The sequence below is a fragment of the Rhinatrema bivittatum genome, chromosome 2, assembly GCF_901001135.1.
Source record: "Rhinatrema bivittatum chromosome 2, aRhiBiv1.1, whole genome shotgun sequence".
Lineage (NCBI taxonomy): Eukaryota > Metazoa > Chordata > Amphibia > Gymnophiona > Rhinatrematidae > Rhinatrema > Rhinatrema bivittatum.
The window spans coordinates 382,312,290-382,338,473 of NC_042616.1; the positions used below are offsets into that span (position 1 = coordinate 382,312,290).

The following is a 26,184-nucleotide window of genomic DNA, read 5'->3' on the forward strand; positions in this document are numbered from 1 at the left end:
CCACAGGTGTTTCAGTTCAACCAATGCACTTTGCATAGTTGGCCATGGTAGCTATTGAGATGTGAATTGGATTAGTTGGGAGCAGCACCCAGCAGGACGTAAATCTAAGACATGTTAGTTGATGCATAATTGTGGTTTCATCTGATTTAGAGGTGACTGCCCTCAGGGAAGACACCTGTGAGAATGGTTGGGTACCCTGAAAGGAAAACCTGTACAAGTCAAACAGAGATAAGCAATATTGCAGTGTCTGAGACATCAGTGTTATAATAATATTACCAGACACTGATAATGTTAGCAAAACCGTTAAAATATTTCACTTTAAGTAGTAAGTGAAAGGTACATTACTTTACTTAAAATTGCATATACATATAGAGGATTACCAAACCTTTTTCTTACCATAATCCAATTTAAAGCACCTGCTGTTTTCAAAAATGTCTAATCTACTATGAACATGGCATTTAACGTGACTGTGCTATTACCAAATCATTAAATTCACTGCATTTTTTTCAGCATTAGAGAACCTAAAAAATTCTGAAAACTTTCCTGGGCCCAGTTGCTACATGAAAATATTTTTACTTGATAACAGGGTTAGTTGAGGCAGAGAAAGGAAAGGGAAAAGTAACAAAGCAGTAGATTTAATTAAATGCACATAGGCCCTGATTTGCTAATACTTTTTCTCCATTCTGTATCTATGAGAAATAATATTTAGTAAATCAGGCCCTTAATCTGTATATTTAGCATTAGAAGAGCAATGAGATCTTAATAGTGTTATTCACAAATCATTTTTCTTGTATAGCAGGATGCACTGCATCTGAAAATATCTTAACTATTCTGCATTGGGAGTGGAGTTACAAGTTCTGTCATAGCTGTAATTAATTTCCCCTTCTATCCTGGACTTGTATATGGATTGAGTAATTGCTGTGATATTTTTCAATTTGTGATTTATCTTTCAGGCCTTCACATGGAGGAAAATTTTGTGATGGCTCCACTCGAGCATTCAAACTTTGCAACAGTCAGAGTTGCCTTCAAAATAGCATTGACTTCAGAACACTACAGTGTGCAGAATACAATAGCAAGCCATTCAGAGGATGGTACTATAGCTGGACTCCTTATACCCATATGGAAGGTAAATGTTAATCCATGCTCAAACTAAAATAAAAAATCTATTATGTATAATTAAGGGTCAACAAACTATTGATTACATTTCCCTAAAAGCTTTGCAATTGTAAAGTAATATGGAGCCAAAGGCAAATAATGATTACAGCTGCCTTCATGTTTGCCACATAGTTCCACTTTCAGTCTGGTGGGGAGAATGATTGTACTAACTAAACAAAAACAGTGCCAATATAATTTCAGCTAAACAAAATTACCATTCATGCCACATAGAAACATAGTAACATAGAAATGACAGCAGAAGAAGACCAAACGGCCCATCCAGTCTGCCCAGCAAGTTTTGCACTTTTTTTTTTTCTCATACTTATCTGTTACTCTTGGTTCTTAGTAACCTTTTGGTTCTATTTCCCTTCCACCCCCACCATTAATGTAGAGAGAAGTGTTGGAACTGCATCTAAGTGAAATATCTAGCTTAATTAGTTAGGGGAGTAACCACCGCAATAAACAAGCTATACCCATGCCTATTTGTTTACCCAGACTATCAGGCCTATCCTGTAAAGTGCGGCCGCGTTTACCCTGCTCCTAAGGCGTTTTTAACTTCGTTTTCGGCCGCGTTAGCCCTTCCTGCAATCCCGAATCCCCTTTAACCTACTCCTACCGCGGCCTAAATTCCCTGGGCAACCCCTTCCGCCCGCGGCATGCATATTGCATGCAAACGAGCGAATTAGCGCGATATTGCATGCAAACGAGCGAATTAGCTATTCACCTAGCATCCCGTAACCCGCGCCCCGACTAACGCTACCTTTCCCTGCCGTTTTGTCGCGCGTTTAACCTGCAAACTTACCGCCTACCCTGACCCAGGCGGTAGAGGCATGGGTAAGGGTAGGTGGAAAGCTTTCCCCCAGCCCCCGCTCACCTGCCCCCGCCGCGATCATGGGTGCCGGTCTCCGTAGCAGCCCCAGGCCTCTCCCCTGCTCCCGAAGCCAAAAAAAAAAAAAAAAGTGAAAAAAATGTTGCAGCCCCCCTCCGATGTCCGGACTGGGGCTGCCACGGAGACTGCAACGGCAAAGCGACTTTTCAGTGTCTCCCTCCTCTCGGAGCAGGGCGCGAAAAGCCGCCTTGCTCCGGGAGGAGGGGGACACTAGCAACGGTGAAGCAACGGTGAAGACAGCGCAGAAGCAATGGCGAAACGACTTTTCAGTGTCCCCCCTCCTCTCGGAGCAGGGCGGAAAAGCCGCCTTGCTCCGGGAGGAGGGGGGACACTGACAGCAGCGAAGCAATGGCGAAGACAGCGGCGAAGCGACTTTTCAGTGTCCCCCCTCCTCTCGGAGCAGGGCACGAAAAAGCCGCCTTGCTCCGAGAGGAGGGGGGGACACTGACAACGGCGAAGCAATTTACTTTTCTGAAGCCATCATCAGGAACACATGCGATCGTAGCTCCTCCCGATGAAGACAAAGATGGCCGCCTGCACGGGGAAAGCGTGCAATTGGCCGCTGAAGACGTGACGTCACGACATCACGTCTTCAGCGGCCAATTGCACGCTTTCCCCGTGCAGGCGGCCATCTTTGTCTTCATCGGGAGGAGCTACGATCGCATGTGTTCCTGATGATGGCTTCAGAAAAGTAAGTTGCTTCGCCGCTGTCAGTGTCCCCCCTCCTCTCGGAGCAAGGCGGCTTTTCGCGCCCTGCTCCGAGAGGAGGGGGGACACTGAAAAGTCACTTCGCCGTTTCTCCACCGCTGTCTTCTGGCTTCGCCAGTGTCCGGGCTGGGGGAAAGCTTCGTCGCTGTCAGTGTCCCCCCTCCTCCCAGAGCAAGGCGGCTTTTCGCGCCCTGCTCCGAGAGGAGGGGGGACACTGACAAGTCGTTTCGCCGTTGCTTCTGCGCTGTCGCCGCCGTTGCTTCCTGGTATCTGTCATTTCAAATGACATTTGAAATGACAGATACCAGCGTGGCGTGAAGCCTTAGGCCCGCGCACCCAGGATCCTGTATAGGCGCTCTATCCAGTATCCTGGTTGCGCGAGCCTAAGGCTTTTCGGACGCGGCTTACATTTACATATAATTAGGCTTCAGGATCGAGCGGTAGGTGAGCTGCACTGTGCGGGCGGTAACCGCGGGTGCCGTAGGCACTAACGCAGCTCTTCCTACCGCTCGGTACTGGATCACCCTGTATGTAATTCAGTCCTTGTTGGTTGATGTCTGTATATAGATACACTTTTCTTCATTCCCCCTGCCGTTGAAGCAGAGAGCTATGCTAGATATGCGTGAAGTATCAGACTTTCTCCCCTGCCGTTGAAACAGAGAGCTATGCTGGATATGCGTGAAGTATCAGTCTTTCTCCCCTGCCGTTGAAGCAGAGGGCTATGCTGGATATGCATTGAAAGTGAAGTATCAGGCTTATTTGGTTTGGGGTAGTAACCGCCATAACAAGCAAGCTACTCCTTGCTTTTTTGTGAATGCAAATCCTTTTTTCCACATTTCCTCTTGCCGCTGAAGCTTAGAGCAATGGTGGAGTCGCATTAACCGTGTGTATGTTTATTGAATAAGGGTATTATCTTCAGGTAGTAGCCGTCATTCCCGCGAGCCACCCACTCTTCATTCACATCCTCTAGACTATATGGATCCACAGTGTTTATCCCACGCCCCTTTGAATTCCTTCTGATCTTCACCATTTCCTCCGGAAGGGCATTCCAGGCCTCCACCACCCTCTCCGTGAAGAAATACTTCCTGACATTGATTCTGAGTCTTCCTCCCTGGAGCTTCAAATCGTGACCCCTAGTTCTGTTGATTTTTTTCCAACGGAAAAGGTTTGTCATTGTCTTTGGATCATTAAAACCTTTCAAGTATCTGAAAGTCTGTATCATATCACCTCTGCTCCTCCTTTCCTCCAGGGTGTACATATTTAGATTCTTCAATCTCTCCTCATAAGTCATTCGATGAAGACCCTCCACCTTTTTGGTCGCCCTTCTGTGGACTGCCTCCATCTTGTCTCTGTCTCTTTGGAGATACGGTCTCCAGAACTGAACAGAGTACTCCAGGTGAGGCTTCACCAAGGACCTGTACAAGGGGATAATCACTTCCCTTTTCTTACTCAGTATTCCTCTCTCTATGCAGCCCAGAATTCTTCTGGCTTTAGCTGTCGCCTTGTCACATTGTTTCGCCAACTTCAGATCATTAGACACTATCACCCCAAGGTCTGTCTCCTGCTCTGTGCACATCAGCCTTTCTCCCCCCATCAAATACAGTTCATTCGGATTTCCACTCCCCATATGCATGACTCTGCACTTCTTGGCATTGAATCTTAGCTGCCATATCTTTGACCACTCTTCCAGCTTCCTTAAATCCCGTCTCATTCTCTCCACTCCTTCCGGCGTGTCCACTCTGTTGCAGATCTTAGTGTCATCCACAAAAAGACAAACCTTACCTTCTATCCCGTCCGCAATGTCGCTCACAAAGATATTGAACAGGACCGGTCCCAACACTGATCCTTGCGGTACACCACTTAAAACCACTCTCTCTTCAGAGAGAGTTCCATTTACCATCACACATTGTCTTCTGTCCGTCAACCAGTTTACAATCCAGGCCACCACCTCGGCACTCACTCCTAAGCTTCTCATTTTATTCATCAGTCTCCTGTGCGGGACTGTATCAAAAGCTTTGCTGAAATCCAAGTAGATGGCATCGAGTGCTCTTCCTTGATCCAATTCCTTGGTTACCCAGTTAGCCTCACTTCTGTGGTGGGAAAAGTAATGGAGTCACTGTTGAAAGAGAGAATAGTGAACTATCTACAGTCGGGAGAATTGCTGGACCAGAGGCAGCATAGATTCACCAGGGGAAGATCCTGTCAAACACTTTAAAACCACTCCCTTAGCCTCCACCACCCTCCCGACCCCCCCCCCCCCAAAAAAAACGTATTAAAATTACCCGGTGGTCCAGTGGGCTCTGGGAGCGATCTCCTACTCTCGGGCCATTGGCTGCCACTAATAAAAATGGCGCCAACGGCCCTTTGCCCTTACCATGTGACAGGGTAACCGTGCCATTGGCCGGCCCCTGTCACATGGTAGGAGCACTGGACTGCCCGTGCCATTTTTAAAGATGGCGCCGGCCGTCCAGTGCTCCTACCATGTGACAGGAGCCGGCCAATGGCACGGTTACCCTGTCACATGGTGAGGGCAAAGGGCCATCGGCGCCATTTTTATTAGTGGCAGCCGACGGCCCGAGAGCCGGAGATCACTCCCGGGCCCACTGGACCACCAGGTAATTTTAAACATTTTTTGTGGGGTTGGGAGGGTGGTGGAGGCTAAGGGAGCAGTTTTAAAGGGTCTGGGTGGGTTTTTTGTTTATCGGCCGACAGCCCGAACGCGAGAGAACGCTCCCAGGACCCCCGCTGGACTACCAGGTAATTTTAAAATGTTTTTTTGGGGGGTCAGGAGGGTGGTGGAGGCTAAGGGAGCGGTTTTAAAGGGTCGGGGTGGGTTTTTAGGTTGTGTCCTAACTCCTGTTAGTGTGCACTAACCCCATTAAGGATTTTTTCACGATAAATCGGTGGAATTTCTATTGTATCGCACTCTTTAATGATTAATGACGATTTAATAAATATCGGACGATATTTTAAATTGTCAAAAAACGATTCACATCCCTAATAGCCACTGCCATTAGCAATGGTAACATGGAATAGACTTAGTTTTTGGGTACTTGCCAGGTTCTTATGGCCTGGATTGGCCACTGTTGGAAGCAGGATGCTGGGCTTGATGGACCCTTGGTCTGACCCAGTATGGCATTTTCTTATGTTCTTATGTTCTTAAACTATGTTTCTTTGACAGCAACAATGTCCAAGTCTGCCTCCATCATTAGGGCTTGCAGATCTGGGATTGTATTGCCCAAACTACGAGCATTTGTGCTCATAGCTTTCCAGCTTTCTTCTTTCAATTTACTGCTGTTCCTGGACTCCTTTTGTGACCCCTTTAGTTGAGTTTTGTTATCCACTTTTCCCTTTGCATTTGTGCAAGGGAAATGATTAGTGCCTCTGTTGACAGAGCCATCCATCACAGTGAGGTTTTTTCTTTCGTTTCTGATCTGGAATCAGATTTTAGCATCTATGAAATCAAAGTTTATAAGACCATTTCAAAAAATTAAATATAGAACAAAAAGCAGATCAAAATATGTGATAGCTCTAGCAACCTTTCTTCATCTTTAAACTCAGATTTATGGAGCTACACAGTTTTAAAGGGCCATTGTTATTAGGGATATGCATTCATTTGAAATAAATGGGTAAAATATAACAAATATACACATATTCATTTCATTCAATATCCCCAAAAATGAATGGAGTGGTCCCAGGAATGAAACAAATAATCTTCATCACATTTGTTTATGCTTCCCATTCATTTCCATGGCTCATTGAAGTCTATTGCTGTGTACTGCTGAGAAAAAAACTGATAACTATTGCAACCAGCTCTTGCTTGTGTGATCTCACCGTCTTGTCAGAGCCTTGTCAGAACTTAAGCAGGACAAGTTGGCAAGGAAACTAGCAAGAAGAAAATCACAGTGCAGCATTTTTTAAAGTAGCCTATATCATCCCTCTAGATCAACTAATGCTGACTTCCTCCCAATTCAAGAAGCTCTGTATTTCCCCTCTAGCTGTTGGTGGAGAAAATGTGTTTACTAGAAGCTCTCACAGAGTTTTATAAAACCTTACAAACTTTTGGATTTGACACTGTTAAAGGACTGCTTCTGCTTGTCTCTGTGCTGTAGTGCTTACTCACTCAGTGAGTGAGTACCAGAAAGAGAGGCAGAACACTAATGCAATTTTTTATTTTTCTCTTCACTAGGAGAGATTCAGGATGGGAGATATTGTGGAGATTGCAGTTGCTACAGTGCTAGTGATTTTTCGTTTGTCGCTGGACACCAGTGAGATGATCAGTACACATTCAGAGACTGAAAAAAAGAGTCTTTCAAGGCTGCCAGTCTTTTTTGTCTGTTAGTATATAAATGTTTTTATGTGTATGGACTCATACAGCTCTCAGTGAGACACACTTCTCCATACAGTGAGTTGTACTGTAAGTGGAGGTACAGTTATAGTATTAATAACTTAATTAGAAATATCCAAACCCCCAGTAGGCAGTACACTTCAGCAAATTGTGTTATGTCATAAAAAGAGAGAGGAGGGGATGTTGGCAGGGTGGTAGCTTTGTCAGAGACAGCAATAAAAAAAAGTCAGTCCTGCACCTAAATTGAAGTGGGACTTTTAGATCCAGAATGACAGGTGAGGAAAACAGCTCCCTGTAAAATAAATTGAAATTTGGAGAGTATATGTCACCGCTGTCTGTTCCCTTCCCTCTTGTTTTGAAGCAGAGGAAAAAGGTGGGAGAGCCATGCAAGACTGGCATTAGCAGGGCAGGGAAAGCAGAACTGCAATGCCTCAAACCAGCGGCAAGCTCCTTTTTGGTTCCAGCTTCTGAGGCAATAAAGGCAGTATTGTAGATGTGTAGATTAATCCCCAGGAAGTGCAGGAAGACAATGTGAGTGATGCCCCTGGCAGTTTTCTTCAGGCTCCATCCTCTACCTCAATTCCAGTGCCAGCATCTGCCTCCAAGGATGTAGAGAAGGGATTGTGGAAGAAATCCCTCATCCGGAGGCAATCTAAAGTGAAGGATTTACTGTGTTTTGCTCAGTTATTCAAATCAGGAAGGATATCAGTCAAGGGAAGCAAGTGGGGTATCTCACAAATGCTAGTATGTAGTATCACTTGCCGACACAGCACATGTTTATTTATTTATATGCTTTTATATACCAAAGTATCGGTGATGGCCTTCACTCCGGTTTACATTTTAAACAACAAGATACATCGAATTCTGCGGAGCAGCTTCAACAGGTTCACAAATTGTAATGAATAAATAAAAAACATTCAGAGGAATGTTAGCATTAACATCAAGGGAGGGTGGCAGTACTAGCCTGGGGATCTTTTCCACCACACAAAGTGAAAGCCAAAAGAAAGGAATGCTGATTCCATGGTCATTTCCAGCAGTTAGGTGGTTGGCCAGCATTCTCCAACCATGTCTCTGAAACGGCAACCCACCATTGAAGAAAGGAGTGGTGCTCCATATCCCTGTCACAGGGCAAGAGGCAGGCAGCATCTAAAATAGTAAGAAGGAACATTGGGGAAACTATTGCCCTTGATGACCAGTCCCTGCAGGTAGTGGAGAACATAGGCTTTAAATATCTGTTGCAAGTGTTACCGCCCAATCAAAAAGTGCCCTCCAGGACTACAATAGGAAGGTCATCCCCACCCTTTACAACCCATGCTATTTTCACATGCAGGCATAGCTAGCTAAGGCAGAGGGGAGTAGGGTGTTTTTCACCAGAGATCTCTGAATCAGCAAAAATTCTATGCACTCTTATTTCTCCTTGGTGGGACCAGGCTGAGATAGGGGCTGATAGCACCTCTAATGAGAACATATTATCAGGGTGCAGGTGGGCTTTGCAGCACACCCAGTTGATGCATAGCCCCCACAACTTTTGCCGTGTCAGAGTGGACTTATATGCATACATCTGCTTGTAAGATCATCCCATCAAATGTGCCCTGCACACATTACACCCCGATATTTGATGCACACAAAATTTTCCAGAAAATATTTGCAAATATTGTCAGATTTTATAAAGAATGGGGTGAATTTTCAAAATATTATGTGCATAAAAATGAGCATATACGCACATAAGTAGAATCTTCTGTATTTTATAAACATTGAAAATATGTGCATATATTCACTTTTATTGCACACATATATAAGCATTAAGAAGGGATGATCTAGGGGCATTCCTGGGTGGAGCCAACACTTGTGTGTAAGTTGCTATGTTAAAAGACCATGCATAGATTTGTAAACTTACTTGCATATTTTTACACCTGCTAATTAACTGGTGTAAATGATCTTAAAAGTGTTTATTGTGTAGTACTGACTGGGTAGGATATCTAGGTTAACTGGGGAGGTTCAGGGTAAAGAACCAGGAACCTGGAAAAGGACTGGGCAAACTGGTGGACTAATTTATTTATTTATTTATTTTGGATTTTTATATACCGGCATTCGAGATCGCAATCACATCATGCTGGTTCACATAAAACAGGGGTGCATAGTAAAACATAATTATAACAATGGTGCAGAGAAAGGCAGATTACATTTAACAGGGTGACTAGAACTTGGCGAAGGAGGAAGAGAAAGGACAGGTTATTAATTCAAAAAGGCTAACTATAGTAGATGGAGTTGAGGGATGACGTTGAGGTGTGATATCAATTGGAGTCCGGGAATGCTTGTAAGAATATCCAGGTCTTAAACTGGTTAATTTAATTTCTGCACTCATGTTTTAAAATTGGCTAACTTATGTATGCACATCGGACTATATGCAAGTAAGTCCTACTTTACTTTCACATGTGAAATATACAAGCATATATTTTGAAAATAGGTAGAAAATGTATGCGCATTCAATGCAGTGATATTAGGATTGGGTATTTGGGAGAAGTGAAATAGGAAATGAGACAAAATGTCCTATTTCATTTCGGATCATTTTCAAAACAGAATGATTTAAATTCTGATGAAATTTCATCGGAATTCCATCCTGTTTTGAAAATCATAGGAAAAATAAGTCAGCAGTCGGGCCTACACCTAGGCCCAAAGCAGGGGCCCCACACTATGCATGAGCACAACACTGGCACCCTTGGCCTAGGTCTAGACCCGAAGTTTGTGTATCACTTAGGCAAAGGCCACAGCCTGATCCAGGGGCCACAGCCTACACCCAACCATGATACAGGAGTCTCAGCCTAGGCCCTGGCCTGATATCGGGGTTTTGGTCAAAACCCGAGCAAAGGCCAGACCCTTTAAATTTCCCAAGCCCCACTTATGTTATTCAGTGGAAATCTGATGCGGCATCTAGGCCTGGAGGTCCTCTTACTCTTCTTTTTCTATCTTCAGTGATGCCATCCACTGGGGATGTTCTGAGCAAATTAACTCTGGCGCATTTGGTGAACTGCCATACACCAAAATGGTGCCCTCCATTGAGGAAGATGAGCCAGAATTAATTTACTACTTCCCCAGCAGATAGCATCACTTGAAGTTAGAAGATAGAAGAAAGAAGAGGAAGAGGACCTCCAGGCCTGGACCTGACCCTGGGCCTGGGCTAGGGCTGAGGCTCAGGTGTCAGGACCCGAGGCTGGGCCCCTGTATGGGGCCTGAGTCTGTTCCAAATCCTAGGCATTAAGACCTAGCCTCTGGAACAGTCCTTGGCGTCAAGTCTGGTCCTGGCCCTGGCCTAGGCTGAGGCCCAGGTGTTGGGGCCTGACCTCCGCACTGGACCCCAGCATCAGTCCTGGACCTGGGCCTTGGCCCCGACATTGGGATCAGGCCTCCAAGCCTGGACCTTGTTTAGGCCCTAGGCTGAGCTTGAGGTGATTTACTGAGGCCTAGGCCTATGCAAGTACGAGGATTCGGCCTTGTCCTAGGCCTCATCATTGGATCTCCCATGGTCCAGGTAAGGTCCAGTTAGGCTTGACAGTGAGGCGTGTGGAGAGGCCAAAAGAAAGTTATTTTTCAACAACCGGGGGCAGTGGGTTTGAGGAGGGGGTACAGATTGGCCAGTAGTCCTTAATCATTGAAACTTTCTTTGAAGAGGGAGCTTGGGGGAAGGAGTGATGAGGTTGCCAGGCCCAAGCTTGGTCTTACCTGAGTGGAGGGTGGGTGATTGGGCAGCCAGAACTGCTTCGTTTTTCTTTTTGTTTGGCTTGGTTACTTTTGGCTGTCTTCTTTTGGACATAGCCAGTTAAATAACAAATTATCCGGCCACACGTGGCCAAATAACTTTAAAACTGCTCTGAAGCAGTCTCTCCTGTCTTTTTCACTACCTTCACTTTTCTATCTCCACACTGATCTTTGCCTTTTCATCTCTTTTTCTCCATTTGTCTCTCCTCAATCTCTCCATCCACTCATAGCTAGATTTTCCCTCTCCTCCCCCATTTCTATCTGTTCCAATCTTTCACCTACCTAAGTCTTCCCATTTGCTCCTCACTTGGATTCTCTGTTCTCCAGTTGCCCTTATTTATGTATTTATTTATTGAAAAAGTGTTTATGCTCATCAAGGAAACACCTTAGTAAGTGGATTACAAAACATACAAAATAAAACAAGATGCAATTCATGAAATACAATATTTATTTAGTTATTTATTTTATTTATTGAGTTTACATACCGTCGTTCGGTTTTGCCATCACAGCGGTTTACAAAGTTTCGATGTTTAACAGAGTTTCCAAATGATTCCTGTGATTGTTAACATAGGTATATTATTATTATTATTATTATTATTATTATTATTATTATTTTTATTATACCGAGTTTCATGATATGAATCACATCAACCCGGTTTACAATTAACAATGTGAATAACTGCAGAGAGTAACATGGTAGAGAACATTTCCCAATTCGACATAAAAATAATAAGAAACTTAACAAATAAAAACATTGTAACAATATTTAGGATGTGAGGAAGTTTACAAAAAAACAAGGAAAAATAACTAGGATCTGAAAGGGGAGGAAATTAAAGAAAGAATATTAACATTTTAGCCAACTGTATCAATTAATAAATATGTATAAGATTATAAAATATAGATGGGTAGGAAAGATTGACCAAATATGAATTGTAGTGAAGTATAATAATATGTTGTTGTCACTGCGTGTGAAGTTAGTGGGTTTTTGTTACAGTTCACTAACTTTTGTGTTTATGCTGATGGGTGGAGAATTTAATCCAGTTCTGGGAATGCTTTTTTAAAAAGCCAAGTTTTTAGTCTTTTCCTAAAAGTTAGAGCGCATGGTTCTTGTCTTAAGTCCGGGGGAATGGAGTTCCAAAGGATTGGACCTGCAGATGAGAGAGCTCTGAACTGTAGGATTTGTGGTGGTAGGTTTTAGCATGTGGAACCTGTAGTGATTCTTTGTAGTGTTCCCTGATGGGTCTGGCAGATGTGTGTTTTTTAAAAGGGATTTGTAGGTTGAGTTGAGTGTGTTGGTGGATGTTTTTGTAGATAATCATGATGGTTTTGTACATAATTCTGAAGTGGATCGGTAACCAATGAAGGTCTTTGAGAATGGGGGAGATGTGGTCAATTTTCCTGGAGTTTGTGAGGATTCTGGCTGCAGTGTTTTGTACCATTTGTAGAGGTTTGGTATAGGAAGCTGGGAGGCCTAGTAGTAAAGAATTGCAATAATCTAGTTTGGAGAAGATTATTGCTTGTAGGATTGATCTAAAGTCATGCGCGTGGAAAAGTGGCTTTATTCTTTTCAGAATATGTAATTTGTGGAAGCAGTCTTTGGTAGTTTTGTTAATGAATGGTTTGAGGCTAAGACGGTTGTCTAAGATGGCTCCTAGATCTCTTACATGTGTGGTTTGTAGAATGGTTGGAGGCTTTGAAAGTGTGTTGTTGTTTTCAGGTGCTATAAGGAGATATTCCGTTTTTGACGCATTAAGGATTAGGTTAAGGCTGTTAAGGAGGTGTTTGATTTCTAATAGGCAATTATCCCAGTATTCCATTGTTATCTTGATAGATTCTTTTATAGGGATCACAATCTGTACGTCGTCAGCGAAGAGGAAGTGTTTCAGTTTTAATTTTGTTAATAGTTGACAAAGAGGTAGCAGGTATACATTGAATAGAGTGGGTGAAAGGGATGAACCTTGTGGCACCCCTCTGGTGGAGGGGTGATATTGTGATTCTGTATTATGAATTTTAACCCTATATCCTCTGTTTTCCAGGAAGGTTTTGAACCATGTTAGTGAAGTATCTGTAACTCCGATATTAGCTAGTTGTTTTAGAAGGAGGTGATGGTTGACGGTGTCAAAGGCCGCCGAGAAGTCGAGGAGGATTAGTAAAAATGCTTTGCCTTTGTCTATTCTGGCGAGGAGGAAGTCTGAGAGTGAAAGAAGTAATGTTTCTGTGCTTGCAGCTTTGCGAAAGCCTTATTGGTTTGGAGATAGAATTCCGTGATCTTCCAAGTAGTTGGAGAGTTGTGTATTCACCAATTTTCCATTATTTTGGCTTATGAATGGAAGGTTGGAAATAGGGCGGAAGTTATTGGATCGCTTGGATTTAGATTCGGTTTTTTTTAAGAGGGGTTTGATTGAAGCTGTTTTTAGTTCATCTGGGTAGATACCCTGGGACAGTGAACAGTTTATAATTTCGGCTAGTGATTTTGATATAGTATCAGGAATGAGAAGTAGCATTTTGGAAGGAATTTGATCGAAGGGGTGTGATGAAGGTTTCATTTTCTTCAACACCGATTGTATTTCTGTGACAGTGATGGGTTCGAATGCGTTAAGTTGGATATCTTTGTTAGGGAGAATGTGTGTGAAATCTTGAGAGCTAGTGGTTGGTGGCAATTGATTGATGAGGTCAGAGATTGTTTTGCTGAATATGAAGAGCCAGTTCGTCTGCTTTGGTCTGAGAAAGTTCTGGTGGTATATCCGGAGTGATAGGTTTAGTGAGATTAGAGACGAAGGCGAATAAAGCTTTTGAGTCAAAGATGAGGTGATGAACCTGACGGGCATAGAAGTCTCTTTTTGTTTTCTGTATACTATTTTTGTATTGGTGGAGTGTACGTTTGTATTCAGAGACTGAGGCCGGTGAGGGGGCTTTGCGCCATTTTCTTTCTTTCTGCCGAAGTAGTTGTTTGAGATTTCGCAGTTCATCATTAAACCAGGGTTGTCTTTTGGATGCTTTTGTAGAGTGTTTTTTGGTGGTCAGTGGGCAAAGAGTGTTTGCTACTGATTTTGTTATTTTGGACCAAGATTGAAGAGCGGAATTCGGTGTAGAAACATCGATGGACGGTAGTTCTGGGGCTAAAAATTTGCTGAGGAGTTCAGAGTTACATGTTTTTCTGTAGAGGAAGGAGGGTCTTGTGTCAGGTTTGAGATCTGGTTGTGGTAGGGAAAAGCTGGTGGAGATTAAGGAGTGGTCTGACCATGGGACTTGTTGACATTCAGGTTGAGTTGTTTGAGAAATGCCGGCGTTTGTAAAGAAGAGATCGAGAGTGTGTCCTGCTTTGTGAGTGGGTTTGTTGATTTGTTGTTTGAAACCCATAGCGGACATTGCGGTGAGGAAGGCTTCGCAGTTTGTTGAAAGGGGAACTTTGTCAACATGTAAGTTGAAGTCGCCCAAGATAATAGCTGGGGAGTCAAGGTTTAGGTGTAAAGTTATAGTTTCTAGAATGGGAGAGGTGTCTGATTCTAGAAGGCCTGGAGGGGCGTAGACTAGAAGGATTTGCAGATCTTCTGATTTGAACAATCCTAGTTCTAATTTGGTATTTGTGTTGATAGGATAGAGTGTGAACCTCAGGGATTTTTTGGCAGCTAGAAAGATACCCCCCTCCTCTTTTTTTTTGTCTTGGGATAGAGAAGAAGTCGTAGATCTGTGTGGTAGTTGGTTAATGAGTGCGATGTCAGTGGGTTTGAGCCAAGTTTCTGTTATGGCGCAAAAATCCGGTGTTGAGTCCAGCAGTAGGTCATTAAGTATTAAAGTTTTGTTGGTAAGTGATTGTGCGTTAAATAGGAAGATGGTAAATAAGGTGAGACCTAGAAACTGTGTGGTAGGGGAAATCATGATTGGGATGAGGGATTTGTAGGAGCTTGGGCGGTAGAGCATTGTCGGTTTGAATGAAGGCTTGTTATAGATAACAGGGATGTAATGGCAGTATGAATGCTGTTGTGGGTAGGATTGGAGTTGGATGAATGCTGTTGAAGGTCAGATAAGAGTTGGATGTACGTTGTAGTGAGCTGGTTTGGTGCTAGTTGAATGCTGCTGAAGTTTGTCTGCGTGCTGGTTGAGCTGCTGCTGAAGTTTGTCTGTGTGCTGGTTGAATGCTGCTGCAGTTTGTCTGCGTGCTGGTGAATGCTGCTGCAGTTTGTCTGCGTGCTGGTTGAATGCTGCTGCAGTTTGTCTGCGTGCTGGTTGACTGCTGCTGAAGTTTGTCTGCGTGCTGGTTGAATGCTGCTGAAGTTTGTCTGCGTGCTGGTTGAATGCTGCTGCAGTTTGTCTGCGTGCTGGTTGAATGCTGCTGCAGTTTGTCTGCGTGCTGGTTGAATGCTGCTGAAGTTTGTCTGTGTGCTGGTTGAATGCTGCTGCAGTTTGTCTGCGTGCTGGTTGAATGCTGCTGCAGTTTGTCTGCGTGCTGGTTGAATGCTGCTGAAGTTTGTCTGCGTGCTGGTTGAATGCTGCTGCAGTTTGTCTGCGTGCTGGTTGAATGCTGCTGAAGTTTGTCTGCGTGCTGGTTGAATGCTGCTGCAGTTTGTCTGCGTGCTGGTTGAATGCTGCTGAAGTTTGTCTGCGTGCTGGTTGAATGCTGCTGAAGTTTGTCTACGTGCTGGTTGATGAGCTACCAATGTGAGGGCAAGTATATTGCTGCACGGGCCTTAGTTCTGGCTCCTGGGTCTCTCCAAGGGGCTCGCTAAGGGGCAGGCCCCTTAGGTCGCGCCTTTTCGGGAGCGCGACGCCCGGCGGTAGTCGCCGCGATTTAAAGGGCTTAGTGCCGCCTTCTGATTGGCCTAATGCCTTTGGAGGGGCGCGGCTGACTCACCGGGTGTGCTCAGAGCAGGAGCTTCCTTCGGCTTTTTTTTTCTGTTTTCCGTTCTGTTTTTGTTTTGTTTTTGCTTTCGTTTGATTCGGTGGCCTCCTCTGCACGGCTCGCGGTGGGAACGAGCGGGCTCTTGCCCCGATTGGGCCTCGGGAGCCCCCGACAGAGGAGGAGGAGGTAAGCGGGTGCCGGAGTTCGACGAGGAGGAGATATATATTTAAAATATATAAAATGTTATTTAAACAAATGCAATAATAAAAAAAATTCTATTCCTTAAGCTTAAAGCACATAAAATCTAAATAAAGTGGCTGAAAGAAGGGCCCCTAACGTCATGCATGTCTCTCTGTATTATGTGGTGCATTAGTATATACGGCAAGGAGCTCCTGCATAGATAGAGGTGACTATGTGCCTGACCAAAACAGCGCACATGGGTACATCTTGGTTGTGTACAAGGGAAAATAAATTCCTGGGGGTAAGTACTAAGGAGAGAGGTTAATATCCTGGATTTTTTGCATTATTCCCAGGGTCACATCCTACACTACTAAAAGCTAAGTCATAATAATAACCTGGTCCTGTCCCCTCAATAGTTCTTTCTGGCTTTCTCAGCTCCTGCTTCCCAAATCATCCTTATGCAGACTCTTTAGCCATCCCCTTTCACTCTCAGCCCTATCAGTCACTCCCTCTGATTTGTTTCCATCACCCATCACTACCTTTGCCTCCATGCCTCTGCATTTTTTATTATCCCTCTCCTCACCCCTCCCCATCTTTGTCTTACACCTTCTTCTCCACCATTCCACCTCTGTCTCTTATCATTATAGTTCTTCCTAGTTCTCAGTCATCTCCCTCTTTTCACCTCTTGCTCACCTGCCAGTTTTCTATCTCCTAAGCTCACCCCCTCCCCATTCTGCACTTCTCCACTCTTTCACTCACTCCCTCGTTTCCCATTTTTACCCTCTTTAATCACCCTCCCCAGCTTTCATCTACTTTCCTATGCTTCTCATCTCTTCACTAATCCCAGCTCCTTCCCTACCTCCATTTTCCATTTCTTTCACCCATTCCTAAATCCCCATTTTCATCCTCTCTTACCCCTTTCACAGCTCTTATCCAGTTTCATTGCCTTTTACCTCATTCTCTTTCCTGTCTCATTTCACTCACTGTCTCTCACTCCCTTCCTAGCCCTTCAGTTTCTTCATGTCACCAGGGCTGCTGCTTCCATTAAACAAACTAGGCAGTCGCCTAGAGTGCCAGAATTTTGGAGGTGGAAAAATCTGACCAATGCAAGGCTCGGAGTAGTACTATGCCAGAGCCAATACCATCAAAGAAGAGAGCACAGTGCTGGAGCCACTGTCACCAGAAGGAAGCAATGCTGTACTGGAGCTTCTGTCAATAATTAAGTTGGGGTAAGGGTTGCATGACCAAAGGTTTGCCTAGAATGCAAAATACTCTTGCAACTGACACGGCATGTCACAACCCCTCTCCACTTTTCAGCCCACCCCCCACATTACCCATCTCACACTTTGAGTCCTATCTCTAATGCCCCTCTCATACCCCTTCCTTTCCCAATTTCTGAATTTCCACTGTCCTTCCATCCATCCTCAAGTCTCCTCTTTATCTCCCAATCCTAATTCCCACTCTATCTCTCAGTCTCCACTCCCCAAGTCTCTAAATCCCCTCCCAAAACTTGAAAGCTGCTCCTCCAGTGTTCTGGAGTGCCTGTCTCCCTCTACCTCCAAGGCTACTACCCTCCCTCCTCTCTGTGGCTGGACCCTGCCAGCATGAGAGCAGAGAGTGAACTCATCAGTTCTTACCCACACTTCCTGCCACTGTTTCCTCTTCCTCTGGAAGCAAAGGAGGAGCAGATTAGAAACACTGAGTTAGTGTCCTGCTCTCCTGCCAGCCTGGACTGTGTTGTGGAGGGAAGAAGATGAGAGAGTCTGAGCTTGGTGGGAGGTGGTGGCTTTTTCTTCCTTGGTCCACTGCATGTTACAGCAGGAGAGGGTCACGTAGCAACTCCATGCTAGCCGTGCTACAAGCCGCACTGCGAGGAGGGTGGGAAGTGACTTCACTCTGACTCCACTGTAGGGCACAATGGGAGAACATTAAACAAACTCACAAACTCAACTATGCATATTATTTTCCTCCTTCAACCTAAACACCCCCTCCAGAAATGCCTCCTTCAAATGCACGTAAAAGTATGTGCATTGTTAATCCCAGGTAAGAGGTAAGGAATTTTCAAAAAGCCAATTTTCCTGGGTAAATGGCTTTTGAAAATTGATCTCCCTATGATGGTAACTAAAACGAGCATGCGTGAGTACACATATGCAGGAATTTTAAATTATCTGCACAAGTGAGCTCATATGAATTTAAAATACACCTAGCATGTGTATGCGTGCTCCTATTTTAAGCGGTTACTGAGCAAACGTTATTCTCATGTCTTAGGAATTGTTGGATTTAACACGCACAGCTTAGCTGATTTTAAAACATGCCTGCATCAAGGAAATAACCATTTGACCAATTAGTCTACCAATTTACCCATTATATCTCTTGGTCATTAAGACTCTCCCTGCTTCTTCAGCCTATACTTCCCCCTTTTACCCAGACCCCTCACCCAGTCATTTTAGACCTAAAACGACTGGGCTTCAGGCTTATACCTCATCAAGAGTAGCAGTAACAGCCAACACACGCTGTGGGCATTGAATTTAACATCCATCTTTTATGTACCTAAATGTCGGCCCCCACATTGGAATGCCCCTGACACACCCTAACTCTGCTCCTTTTTTTCCACACATTGGGTTGCTCGCAAACACGCATATATATGTGTAAGTGGGTCATTTTAAAATATGAGTTGCTTGCGCTCGGCCCAGACACGCACATACATGAGCCTTTTAATACAAACAGATCTGTTAAAATTCACCCCTATTTGTATTATATATGTATGCGTATTGCATTTTGCACAACATAAAAAGGTTTCAGAAGCACCAACAATACTGGCTTTGTTCTAAACGAATGATCCTGAGAACGCCTTTTGTAAGAAATTGGCAGCACATTGCTGCATGCTTTTCCTTCATAACCTACTATGCTGTTTCTCTCTTTGTTGAGATATTTCCTTCCTTTGAAGCTTGGCTCCCTTTTAGAGACACAGCTACTTGTGCCACCCTCTCTGGTAAAATGTTCCTACTTTTAGCTGTACACTTTGTTCCCATGGCTGAAGTGGAAGGTCAGTTTAGTCATTACCATTTTCTGCACGTTAGTTCTTCAGCTGTTATTATAACCGATCGGTCTTCCTCATTGGAATGTCAGAGCTCTTCTGTTACTTCTCCAGTTAATCTTTTTTTCTTCTGTTCTTTACAACTTCCTTCTGATTGTTTTTTTGTTTAAATTTCAGTTTTTTTCTTCCCTTGCTATTTTTTAAATTTCCCTATTATGACTCCTGATAGAGATGTGTAAATATATTTGCAATAAAATGGAAAATTTACCATATATCTTTTGGAAAAATTAATGAATGGCAATGTTTGGAATTTTTTAGGCATTTCTATGGTATAATTACATGTTTCTTAAAGAATATGAGATCAAACAATTTTTTCAATAGATGTTAGCCCATATTGGCTTTTGTAGTCCTTTTTCTACTTTTTCTGACGTGCTTTTGCAAGATTCATTTCCAAAACTGAGCCCCATACTCTAAATGAAAACTCAGTAAAGGTCTGTCTCCTGCTGCTTGACTTTGTGCATACACTCAGTTCATTTTCAAGTAATATGTTTAGGTCTTTTTTCTGGTTTGTTTTAGTAATCACTGTCTACAGCTACCTATTCATGTGCTCCAAGTGCATTATCCTATCTCTGTAAAATCTATGAATTCAGAAATGTTTTACTTGTGACCTAGTGTGCTTGCAACTACAGAATGGCTATATTTCTATTATTCCTTCATCTAGATCATTGATGAAAATATTAGACAACAGTGATTCAAGCACATAATTTAGACAATGCTTGCCATCATATTCCAATTGGAATATGTATGTTACTAGCTGACAACCCGTGGAAATTCCCCAAAGGCTCCTATCCCCCCAACCCCAGTACAGTCTATTCTCCTACTCCAAGAGCCAGTACAGCCTACACAACGATCACAAGCTGCCCTCCCCAGCTCCAGGAGCAGCACAGTCTACCTCCCCCCCTCAGCCCCAGTCCAAGATACCCCTCCCACCTCCAGCTGCAGCACAGCTACCCATAGGAGTTCCCTATAGGCCCAGTCTCAGCAGCTTGCCTTACTTCCTCCATCCCGAGCACAGCCTGCTGCTTCTGCAGCCCCAGTATAGCCTTCCATCAACCCCTGGCAGCTTCAGCACATCTTGCACTCTGCTTACCCAGCACAGCCAGCCTCCTTAGCCAAGCCCCTCTCTCAGCACCAGCACAGCCTGCTTCTCCACCCAGTCTCAGCATAGCCTGCCCCCCTCCCGCCCCCATCAGCCCAAGCCACAGCCCATTCTAGCCTCCAAATATTGGACTCTAGGGATGTGCAGAGCAAAATTTTATGTTCATATTTCTTATGTCCGAAAGTGGGTCCCACTGCGGCCAATATGGACATAAAAAAATCTAATGAGTTGGGTATATGTACATATGTCGCCAATTAAAGTCAATGGGGGAAGGATTTCCAGCCTATTTTTGGCTGCAGAATTGTGGTTTTCTTATCAATTGGCCCCAGGAGAGAGTTCCCTTTCCTTGTGCAGGGAAGAGTACTCCCTGGAAAGGGTCCACCCCTAGAGTTGTGTGTACCCGGTTGTTTACATGGCGTCCAGTGAATATCGTTGGCGTCTAGTGAATTCCGTTGGCGTCTAGTGAATTCAGACGGTACTTACGCACTTCAGCAGATGACAAAGGAATTGGAGGATCTCTCAGAAATAAGAAACGTGTGGGAATACAAGGTCTGGATGAACAGGCAGGCACAGCAATGGAGTTAAAACAGCAGTAGGAACACAAGGCCTGGATGAACAGGCACTTCATTCGAGGACAGAGGTCAATCCCAGCTAGGGACACAAGGCCTGCATGAACAGGCACAGGAACTAGGTTAAAACACCTGGTAGCTCGCCAGCATCTTTCTGATGCATGCTAGAATATGGCAGCGGTAGGGCATGGTCCGTCAGGTGGGTGTGCAGTAAAGCCCAACCTCCACCCTCATGCTTGTTCAGGGAAGGACTCCCTGGAACGGGTCCACCCCTAGAGTTGTGTGTACCGGTGTTACATTGGCGTCCAGTGAATATCGTTGGCGTCTAGTGAATTCCATTGGCGTCTAGTGAATTCAGACTGTACTTACGCACTTCAGCTGATGACAAACGAATTGGAGCCTAGGATCTCTCACAAATAAGAATACATGTGGGAACACAAGGCCTGGATGAACAGGTACATCATTCGAGGACAGAGGTCAATTCCAGCTAGGGACACAAGGCCTGCAATGAACAGGCACAGCAACCAGGTTAAAACACTTGTGGAACACAAGGCCTGGATGAACAGGCACAGCCACTGAGTTAAAACACCTGTGGGAACACAAGGCCTGGATGAACAGGCACCGCCACTGAGTTAAACACCTGTGGGAACACAAGGCCCGGAAGAATGGGTACAGCAACTGAGTTAAAACACCTGTGGGAACACAGGCCTGGATGAACAGGTACATCATTCGAGGACAGAGGTCGATCCCAGCTAGGGACACAAGGCCGGGATGAAGAGGCACATCATTCGAGGACAGAGTTCAATCACAGCTAGGGACACAAGCCGCGGAGGAAAAGACACTAACCAGGATCCTCCAAGCCCTCATTTTCTCCAAATTAGACTACTGCAACTCTACATTTCTTGGACTCCCTTCCTCATACACAAAACCACCTCCAAATGGTTCAAAACGCAGCAGCCCGTCTACTAACAAACACTAGGAAAAGAGACCACATTTCCCCAGTCCTAAAAGACCTCCACTGGTTACCAATTCAGTTCAGAGTCATTTACAAATCCATCACCTTGATATACAAAATCTTTCACCAACACACCATAATCGACCTACAAATTCCTCTCCGTTTATACAAATGCACAAGACCGACCAGGGAAGCCTACAGAGGATGCCTCCTTGTTCCACCCTCCAAAACCACTTATCACAGCACCTTTAGAGATTGAGCCCTTTCCACAGCAGGTCCACCGTTATGGAACTCCATCCCCCCAGATCTCAGAAATTGAACCTTGCCTCCTAACCTTTCGGAAAAGACTCAAGACATGGCTTTTCAGGCAAGCCTTCCCGAACTGCACCTAACACACACCATCATAAATTCTCAGCTCAGAAGCTGTATATATTGGACGCCATATTTGTAATGTACTCTTGTATATTTTTATATTCTACACATGTATATAATTAACCTCCTCTATCCCTCTTTATTTCTTACACTCCCAGTTCATAGCCCCAGTTAATTGTAACTGCATCTCTTCACCACGTGTATTTATGTTATAGGTTGTTTTCTTTGCACCCCTGTTTTCTGTAAAGCGACATCATGTGAACGATTTCATGAATGCCGGTATAAAAAAACCTTAAATAAATAAAATAAATAAGTAAGTACCGCAAGGGAAAGTTGAAAACAACTTTGAAGAGGGAGTTTCAAGAGGGCGTGAAATTGTAAGAGGTAAATGGGTGGGGTCCGTGCAGTCCGCCCGCAGATTCAACCCGGCGGGTTCGGTCGGACCGGGGTTTCGGCGGATCCCCCACCCCCACCCCTTTCGGGGGGTGGGGGAGGGGCGGGGGGGGAACGCCTCCCGGAAGGCCCCGGCCCCGCAGGGCGCATTTCCTCTGCGGCGGTGTGCCGCGACCGGCTACGGTTCGGCTGGGAAGGCCCAGGGGGGGCAGGTGGCCCGCTGCTCCAGCGGCGCGTGTTATAGCCCCCCCTCCCGGCGTTTCCTCCTTCCCCTTTGGCAACTGTTAACTTGTCTTAACCTCATTCACTACATCTATGCAGACGATGTTCAGATTCTTATTCCCATAACAGAATCTATTAACAAACTTGGCTATTCTTACAAGCCTTCCCTGATCCTTCAAACTTTCACTAGATAAGTAAAGCTACTCAGCTTTCAATATGGAACTTCGCCCCTCCAATATTCTCCTCATTTAGCTACCCTACTTATGCACTTCAGAAAATGACAAAGGAATTGGAAGATCTCTCAGAATAATAATACGTGTGGGAACACAAGGTCTGGATGAACAGGCAGGCACAGCAATGGACTTAAAACACCAGTAGGAACACTAGGCCTGGATGAAGAGGCACATCATTCTAGGACAGAGGTCAATCCCACCTATGGACACAAGCCGCGGAGGAAAAGAAACTAACCAGGATTCCCTCCGTAACGGCGAGTGAAGAGGGAAGAGCCCAGCGCCGAATCCTTGCTCGTCCGGCGGGCGCGGGAAATGTGGCGTACGGAAGATCGCCTCTCTGGCGCCGCTCGGGGCCCCAAGTCCTTCTCATCAAGCCTCAGCCCGCGGACGGTGTTAGGCCGGTAGCGGCCCCGGCGCTCCGGGACCGGGTTTTCTCGTAGTCTGTTGTTGGGAATGCAGGCCAAAGTGGGTGGTAAACTCCATCTAAGGTTAAATACCATTTCCGGCGCGTGTTATTGCCCCCCCCCCCCCCGGCAGCAGCTTCGCCGTTTCCCCCGCCGTTTCCTCCTTCCCTTTGCCAACTGTTAAGTAGTCAACCTCATTCACTACATCTATGCAGACGATGTTCAGATTCTTATTCCCATAACAGAATCTATTAACAAAGCCATCGCACTTTGGAACAACAGCTTACAAGCCATCACTAATCTCCTCAACAGTCAAAGCATGAGATCTATTAAGAAACTGACATTATCCTCAACAAATTCTTACTCCTAGCAAAACCTATACCAAGTAAGTACACAGGGGTCTGTATTTTCATACCCCATTGCTTGCTTTTGAATACCGCTCTTGCCGTACCGACCCGCAGGGTCCACCTAGGGACACAAGCTGTGGAGGAAAAGAAACTAACCAGGATTCCCTCAGTAACGGCGAGTGAAGAGGGAAGAGCCCAGCGCCGAATCCCCGCCTGTCCGGCGGGCGCGGGAAATGTGGCATACGGAAGACCGGCTCCCCAGCGCCGCTCGGGGGCCCAAGTCCTTCTGATGGAGGATCAGCCGGCGGACGGTGTTAGGCCGGTAGTGGCCCCCAATAAAACCACCAAAGACTGCTTCTATAAACTGCAAGTTTAAAAAAGGATAAGACCACTCTTCCACGCCAAACACTTCAGAACCATCCTCCAAGCCCTCATTTTCTACTACTGCAACTCTACATTACTTGGACTCCCTTCCTCATACACGAAACCACTCCAAATGGTTGAAAACGCACCCCGTCTACTAACAAACACTAGGAAAGGAGGCCACATTTCCCCAGTCCTAAAAGACCTCCACTGGTTACCAATTCAGTTCAGAGTCATTTACAAATCCATCACCTTGATATAAAAATCATTCACCAACACACCATTATCGACCTACAAATTCCTCTCCGTTTATTCAAATGCACAAGACCGACCAGGGAAGCCTACAGCGGATGCAATGCCGGTATAAATAAATAAAGTAAATCAATAAAATCAATAAGTACGTAAGGGAAAGTTGAAAACAACTTTCAAGAGCGAGTTCAAAAGGGCGGGAAACCGTTAAGAGTTAAACGGGTGAGGTGCGTGCAGTCCACCTGGAGGATTGAACCCGGCGGGTTCGGTGGGACCGGGGGTGGTTTAGGCGCATCCCCACCCCTTTCGCGGGGGGGCGGGGAACGCCTCCCGGACGGCCCCGGCCCCGTCCAGGAATAAAAAAATAAAGTAAATATATAAAATCAATAAGTACGTAAGGGAAAGTTGAAAACAACTTTCAAGAGCGAGTTCAAAAGGGCGGGAAACCGTTAAGAGTTAAACGGGTGAGGTGCGTGCAGTCCGCCTGGAGGATTGAACCCGGGCGGGTTCGGTGGGACGGGGGTGGTTTCGGCGCATCCCCCACCCCTTTCGGGGGGGGCGGGGAACGCCTCCCAGACGGCCCCGGCCCCGTCCAGGAATAAAAAAATAAAGTAAAGCAGTAAAATCAATAAGTACGTAAGGGAAAGTTGAAAACAACTTTCAAGAGCGAGTTCAAAAGGGCGGGAAACCGTTAAGAGTTAAACGGGTGAGGTGCGTGCAGTCCGCGGCCCCGGCCCCGTCCAGGAATAAAAAAATAAAGGAAATATAAAATCAATAAGTACGTAAGGGAAAGTTGAAAACAACTTTCAAGAGCGAGTTCAAAAGGGCGGGAAACCGTTAAGAGTTAAACGGGTGAGGTGCGTGCAGTCCGCGGCCCGGCCCCGTCCAGGAATAAAAAAATAAAGTAAATATAAAATCAATAAGTACGTAAGGGAAAGTTGAAAACAACTTTCAAGAGCGAGTTCAAAAGGGCGGGAAACGGTAAGAGGTAAACGGGTGGGGTGCGTGCAGTCCGCCTGGAGGATTCAACCCGGCGGGTTCGGTGGGACCGGGGGTGGTTCGGCGCATCCCCCACCCTTTCGGGGGGGGCGGGGAACGCCTCCCGGACGGCCCCGGCCCCGTCCAGGAATAAAAAAAATAAAGTAAAGCAGTAGTAAAATCAATAAGTACGTAAGGGAAAGTTGAAACAACTTTCAAGAGCGAGTTCAAAAGGGCGGGAAACCGTTAAGAGGTAAACGGGTGGGGTGCGTGCCAGTCCGCCTGGAGGATTCAACCCGGCGGCGGGTTCGGTGGGACCGGGGGTGGTTTCGGCAATCCCCCACCCCTTTGAGCGGGGGGGCGGGGGAACGCCTCCCGGACGGCCCCGGCCCCGTTCCAGGAATAAAAAAATAAAGTAAAGCAGTTTAAAATCAATAAGTACGTAAGGGAAAGTTGAAAACAACTTTCAAGAGCGAGTTCAAAAGGGCGGGAAACGTTAAGAGTTTAAACGGGTGAGGTGCGTTGCAGTCCGCGGCCCCGGCCCCGTCCAGGAATAAAAAATAAAGTAAATATATAAATCAATAAGTACGTAAGGGGAGTTGAAAACAACTTTCAAGAGCGAGTTCAAAAGGGCGGGAAACCGTTAAGAGGTAAACGGGGGGAGGTGCGTGCAGCCCACCGGAGGATTGAACCCGGCGGGTTCGGTGGGACCGGGGGTGGTTTCGGCGCATCCCCCACCCCTTTCGCGGGGGGGCGGGGAACGCCTCCCGGACGGCCCCGGCCCCGTCCAGGAATAAAAAAATAAAGTAAAGCAGTTAAAATCAATAAGTACGTAAGGGAAAGTTGAAAACAACTTTCAAGAGCGAGTTCAAAAGGGCGGGAGGAAACCGTTAAGAGGTAAACGGGGTGGGGTGCGTGCAGTCCGCCTGGAGGATTCAACCCGGCGGCGGGTTCGGTGGGACCGGGGGGCTTTCGGCGCATCCCCCAACCCCTTTCGCGGGGGGGGGCGGGGAACGCCTCCCGGACG

General features: G+C 45.6%; 1 protein-coding gene across 1 annotated transcript in view; it reads left to right on the plus strand.

The window, feature by feature from the left end:
• ADAMTS16 (ADAM metallopeptidase with thrombospondin type 1 motif 16) overlaps positions 1-26,184 on the plus strand; it is an 806,542-nt gene that overhangs the window by 444,834 nt on the left and 335,524 nt on the right. The window contains 1 exon segment of the mRNA XM_029589991.1: positions 954-1,126. Within this exon segment, the coding sequence (XP_029445851.1) occupies positions 954-1,126 (173 nt within the window).